We start from the raw sequence: 6,006 nt of genomic DNA on the forward strand, positions 1-6,006 counted from the left end.
GATCCAGACAAAAAGTGATGGTGGCTTTGATTAGTATGGTAGCAGGGCAGATGGTAGAAAGTGATTAGATTCTAGATAGATCTTGAAGGTGTAGCCAATAGGATTCGCTGGTGAGATTAGATTTGAAGTGTGAGGGGAAAAAAAGAATCAAGTATGATTTCTTCCATTTTTTTCTACGTTTTAGGCCTAAATAACTGGAAAGATGAGGTTGCCCTTATCTGAGACAAGGAAGACTGAGAAAGGAGAGGGGGTGGAGATCGGGAGTTTAGACACAGACAGAATAGGATTGAGATACCTATTAGACATTTAAATGGACATGTATAGTAGGTAGATTTGGAGTTTGGGAGAAAAGTCTGGTCTAGAGATATAAATTTGGAATTCATCTAGGTTACAGACCATATTTAAAGCCATTAGATTAAATGAGGTCACCAGAGTGGTGAGAATGAATAGAAAAGTCCACCAAGGGGCTTACCTGTGGAAGTTCTCTTCAGGTTGCTTGCATTTTTTTTTTTTTCATTGCAATAAGGAAGCAAGGTCATCAGCTGTAGGTGAGGTTGGGGCAGGAGGTACAGGAAGTTTAGGGAGAGAAGACATGAACCTGTCCTCTAGGTAAGGTGGAAAATGAATGGACAGGGAAAGTAGACATGATTCTGGGCCGCATTAAGAACACACTTGAGGTACTTACTCAAGAATTTAATGTGAAACCAGTAGGCCTGAAGGTGGGTTCCTCCTGGGGCCATATTCAGAGGTGGAGTGGGGAAACAGTTGGATTTAACAGACTGCTTTTGCCAACAAGTACAAGCAACAAAGAGGCAAAGGAGTGATAAAAATGACCACAGAACTTGAAGTGGGTAAGAAGACTGAGGGATGTAATTAACTATGAAAAGGTAGGTGGGCAAAAAGTAACGAATACCCATTCCAACAGGCTAGCTTCAAATGTTTTGATGAGCCGTAAAAGGGGAAAAATAAGGTGAACTCTGCCATACTAAGGTAACCACTCACTTTCCTTAGTAAATACTTGAATATACACTGAAAGACAAAGTACAATCATTTCTAAATGAAATCAGGTCAGTGAAGCTTCCTAAGTCAACTCGGTGTTTGGGGCCATGTTTCCTTGGTTAACGAAAGCCAAACCATCAGTGAAGGAAGCCATCATTGAAGCCAAACGCTGAGGAAGCCACACTAAACACCTGAGAAATCAGAGGACTCAAAAAGTTTGAAGTGACTTCTACTCTTTATTTGCTAGTTTGTTTATTTCTCTGGTACTTGTTCAGATGATTATGGGCAGACCCGGGGGTGACAGGCCTCACAAACCTGACTGAACAGACTAAAGTGCCAGGGGAAACTGTGGCCAGCTGCAGCACTAGCCATGACGCTGGTGGTATCAAGGTGAAAGTCATCAACAGCGGTTTACGACAGGCTCTTAGTTCTGGCTTTTAGGGATTTCATTTAAAAATTACAAAAGACAAGAAAGGTATCCACTTCCTCACTTGCATGCATACAAAAGATTACAGGAGACCAACGGCACTCTTATGGGAACAACATGTAGCCTCTATGAACACAGGCCTCCCCAAATCACTTAGATATCAGAAAACTGAGCATGAACCCAGCCCTGCCACTCACCAGCAGAATGGTCTCGGCAAGGCATTCGAACTCTTCGGCTTCAACTTCTTCAGCTGAAAAATGGAGATAGTAATACTTACCATGGCTACCTCATAGGAATGTATGTGAAAGTGCTTTGTAAACCATATTGCACTTTACTAGCAACAGAGATCGTGAATACACCTTGAAGGCAGCAGAGGAGTGGAACAAAAGTCTCCCTCCTTTTTGCTAAAGGCAGAATCCTGTGTTGCGTGCATCAGAGGTGTACCAGCCTCTTTTCTTTGTGTGGGAACCTGGCCAAAGCTTGCACGTGGCGAACCCACCCTTATAGCAAGGGCAGATAGAAAGCTCGAGGAAGGGCAAAGTATTCCCTAGAGACAAACCAAAACACGACCAGTGAGTGTAATTTTAGGCCCAATTCTTGACAGCCTTGTTTTGAACTGACAAGGGTTTGGCAATGGGTTAAATATACTGATTACTGGGCATTATGGGAGTCATTATGGCTCACTGACTAGCAGGAAACATGGGAGTTTTCATGAATTCATCCTCTGGCTAGTGGCTGTCCACTCATGGTCATCTCATGGCTCACAACCTAAGCGTCAAGTGCTCAAGAGGCCTCTCGAAACGTATCAACAAAAAGGCATTCTGGAACGGGTCCATGATGAACATTACAGGGAGCTAACTAGGATATAGGAAACCTGGTGCTAAAGAACCTAAGCCAGCCTGCCTCTAACTATTTCTGTGGAAAAATTTACATGGCAGGTAAGTGCCTCCATTTTCCCAACCTGGAAAGTAGAGATAACATTTAGACCCAGAGGGGAAAGGGGGTGTCTAGTCCAGCCCATGCATTTCACAAAGGGGGATACAGAGGCTTGGAAAGTGAACTGATGTTCAAGAGTACACAGCTAGTGAGTAGCCAAGGCAGCGCTAGAATCCAGACCACCCCCCCCAGATCAGTGCACCTTCCACCCACCTGTTTCTCCCAGGGGCCTTCCCAGGAAGACAGGAGTTGGCTGAAGGGGCTGCTTTCATACAATCAGTATCACTTCTCCATCATTCTGCCAGCCTCAAAGTCAGACGCCTGGGAAAAGGACAGTCGCAGCCTTCAGCCACTCCAACTCACCACTGAAAGAGCCGCCCCCGCCCCCACCCAAATGGTTTCAGGTGAGTTTTCAAGCTTGAGGATGGCGAGCAATCCCAGGATGGTGACGAAGATCCATCCAGAAGCACTGGGGAGGGCAAACGGCACCGACAATGGAAACCAAGAAACGATACCATACAGGCGCCCTTCGTAATGGAGGGTCCCAGCACCTTATCGGGACCACAGTCCTGGAAGCACAGGGGCAGGCTCATGGGCTGCACTCTCACGGGCCCGCGCTGCGTTTAATGCTCTGCTGTCATGGTTGTGGGATTGTCAATAACTTATGATCAAGGAACCTGATATTTTCATTTTGCATCGGGCCCCTCAAGTCTTGTGGCCGGTCCTGCTTGCCCCTCCCCGCGCCAGCCAGAGACGGCCTGTTTATACCGGCCTCCTCACCCCTCCCCTACCCGAGACAAATAAGATCAAACAAAAGCCCTGTAATGTTTAGCCCCTCTGGGGCTTCGGAAGGGGGAGAATGTTGTGGAAAAGGTCAGGGGAGCATTAAGAGCCTGTATCCTCGGGGAAGAGGCAGACTGACCAGCTGCCTTTTCCAACCCTGGCAAAATAAAGGCCAATATAAAAATGAGCCCCCAGCCCTCCCCCCACAGCCCCGCGCTGCCTGAATCTTCGGCTCCTTGTGGTGCTCCTGTGCGCCCTGCTCCGGACTCAAGGCTTCCAATGCTGCCGGAAGCGGCTCAGTGTGCCTGTGGGGAAAGTGGGGAAGTGCGGGTCCCTCACAGGCAGAGGGGAGCTGCCAAAAGGGGCCGCGCCCCGGGCACTGTCCCCTTCCGCCCACCGGGCCGACCTCGCCGACGCCCGGGCTGCGGGAAAGTTTGGGGAAGGGTGACTAGTGGGGCGGCGCTCTGGCCAGGAGGGTAACCCCTCGCCCCGGCCTCCCCGTGGTCGCAGGGACGACGAGTCCGGCGGGGACGGAGGACGAGCGGCCCAGACGCCGGAGCTGGAGCCGGAGCCCGCCACTTGCCCGCGAACACCAAATCTCGCTTCGCGGCGCGGGGCCACGGCGGGGGTGGAGTTACGGCGGATGGGCGGGGTTTCAGCCGAGGAGCCGGTTCTCATGTGACACTATGAATAAAGTAATGATGAAAAAGGTTTGTGAGGGGGTTCCATAGTGTAGTGGTTATCACGTCTGCTTTACACGCAGAAGGTCCTGGGTTCGAGCCCCAGTGGAACCAAGCTTACACAGCAGATTTTTCACTCTTTAAAAAAGAGAAGTGCTTTTCTTTCTCCCATTTTTTTTTTAATCTTTATTTGTCTACTTTTTGGAATGTTTTTATCGCAGAAGCGTAATGACAGATAGCCACACTCCTCCCATCCCCGCCGCCCTCACCCGACCTAGGAAACAGCATAAGTGGGGGCCTGGCCGTGTTGTAGTCCCGAGGGCGACCCCGCCCCGCCAGGGTCCTACCCCGACCTCTCTCCTTCGGTGCTCCGGGGCGACCTCGGGAAATCGGCGCTCGTGAAAACCAAGATCACCCAGCACGGCCCCTTCCTTACAAACCAAGGCAGGCCGGCCCTCCAAAGCCTCCAACTAAAATATGGCAGTACAGCGATGCTTTGACTGCAGTTAAATTATTAAAGGTTTATTATTATTAAAGGTTTAATTTTTTCATTAAACTCTAAAATACAGAGCAGAGAAAAAAATAGTTTTCTTTCTAGTACTGCAGTAGGGTTTGTTAAAGAGATCTTCGTCTGTTTAATGAAGAATCCATACATAGTATAGAATAAGCGTCAGGCCTGTGGACACGCCCAAAATGCTGATTTGAATGAGTAAACTTTAGCTCCTTTTTGTTCCTCTGTATTAGTTCATTACAGCTTCGCTTTGAGGGGTTATTATTGTCTTTTCAATATTGACCTTTTTCATCTTTGACAACAGGGGTGAAGTAAAGGTCTCTGGGACCCTGGGGGATTGAGGTGAAAAAGGTCAAGAACTAAAGTGGTGGCCAAGAACTAAAGAGGGAAGCGGATTAATGTACAGCATGGTGATTACAGTTAACAATATTGTATACTTGAAATTTGCTAAGAGAGTGGATCTTAAATTTTCTCACTAGACACACAAAAAATGGTTACTTTGTGAGATAATGGATGTGTTAACTAACCTTATTGTGGTAATCATTTTGCAATATATATGTATATGGGAAAAAAAAAAAAGGGAAGGGGAAACTCAGTATTTTTCTTTGAGTTTTTCCACATAGTTTTGTTCATACAGTGGGTAAATTTGTATCCTTTTCTAACTCAGGAGTATAACACATGATTGTCCTTTTTATTACAATCACTTCATTAACTTTTTTTTTAAAACCTTCTTAACCGTTTTTAAGTGTATAGTTCCAAAATGCTAAGTAAAGTCACACTGTTGTGAAAAAGATCTCCAGAACTTTCTTATCTTGGAAAACTGAAGCTCTGTATCCATTAAACAACTCCCCTCCCCACCCCATGAACTTTATTCTTATTGGCTGTATGGTAATAATAATAGCTAATTATGTTAAACACTATTCTAAGTATTTTTTATGTATATCATCCCATTTAAGCCTCAAACTAACTCTATGAAATAGGCATTATTATCACCATCATACAGATGAGAAAACTGAGGCACAGAGACCTTAAGTGACTTTCCCAAGGCTACATAACAACTGGTTGAGCCGGGATTTGCATCCAGTCTGGCTTGGGAATCTGTGCTCTTAACCCTGCCTGCTGTCCTGAATCCCCTATGTAGATTGTTTCCAATTTTGTCTTATTATAAATAACACAGAAATGTAAATCTTTGCGTGTAACTGACCCCCCCCTCCCAATTTAGTATTTTCCTGAGTGAATAGGTGTAAACATGATGCCAACTTGCTTTCTGAGAGGGGGAATCCATGTCATTTTCATAGAATTCGAGAATGTTAGTGTTTGTTTGGCAGGAAATTGCTCAAGGTCACCCCCTAGAAGACAATGGCAGAGGAAGGATTAAGACCTGGGTCTTCTGATTCTAGTTTCTATTTTCCTCCACGGCTTCCCTTACATTTAAACATAGAATAAAGCCAATACCGTCCTTTGCTAAACTGACCTCAGTTGACATTAGCTTCTCCTCTGAGACTTCTTATTGAGGCAGGTAACTATGTGGGTTAACTTAGCGGGGCTTGGCCAAAGCCCTAAGAAGTAAATGAAATAAGATGCTTAATGAGGCCAGTGCTCAAGCTAAGCTGCTGTTCCTAGGAAAGCTCTCCACTTTGATAAGGAAGAGCAGCAGCCAAGGACAAGGG

At 46.2% G+C, this 6,006-nt stretch overlaps 2 protein-coding genes across 2 annotated transcripts in view; both read right to left on the reverse strand.

Moving 5' to 3' along the window:
• The window catches only part of PPEF1 (protein phosphatase with EF-hand domain 1), a gene marked incomplete at its 5' end in the record, with an annotated part of 153,545 nt that extends 151,445 nt beyond the window's left edge, over positions 1-2,100 (reverse strand). Inside the window, 2 exon segments of the mRNA XM_081223136.1 lie at positions 1,624-1,676; positions 2,082-2,100. Coding sequence (XP_081079262.1) covers positions 1,624-1,676; positions 2,082-2,100 — 72 coding nt within the window.
• The window catches only part of LOC308609225 (uncharacterized protein), a 39,213-nt gene extending 35,165 nt beyond the window's left edge, over positions 1-4,048 (reverse strand). The window contains exons 1-3 of the mRNA XM_081222853.1: positions 3,366-4,048; positions 2,576-2,683; positions 1,624-1,676 (exon numbers count right to left, since the gene is read on the reverse strand). Of these exons, the coding sequence (XP_081078979.1) occupies positions 3,413-3,823 (411 nt within the window). The 5' untranslated portion in view covers positions 3,824-4,048 and the 3' untranslated portion in view covers positions 1,624-1,676; positions 2,576-2,683; positions 3,366-3,412. The remainder of the gene's footprint in view (positions 1-1,623; positions 1,677-2,575; positions 2,684-3,365) is intronic.
• Positions 4,049-6,006: the final 1,958 nt, after the last annotated feature.

Source organism: Mesoplodon bidens (assembly GCF_964165515.1).
Source record: "Mesoplodon bidens genome assembly, chromosome: X".
In the NCBI taxonomy this organism is placed as follows: domain Eukaryota; kingdom Metazoa; phylum Chordata; class Mammalia; order Artiodactyla; family Ziphiidae; genus Mesoplodon; species Mesoplodon bidens.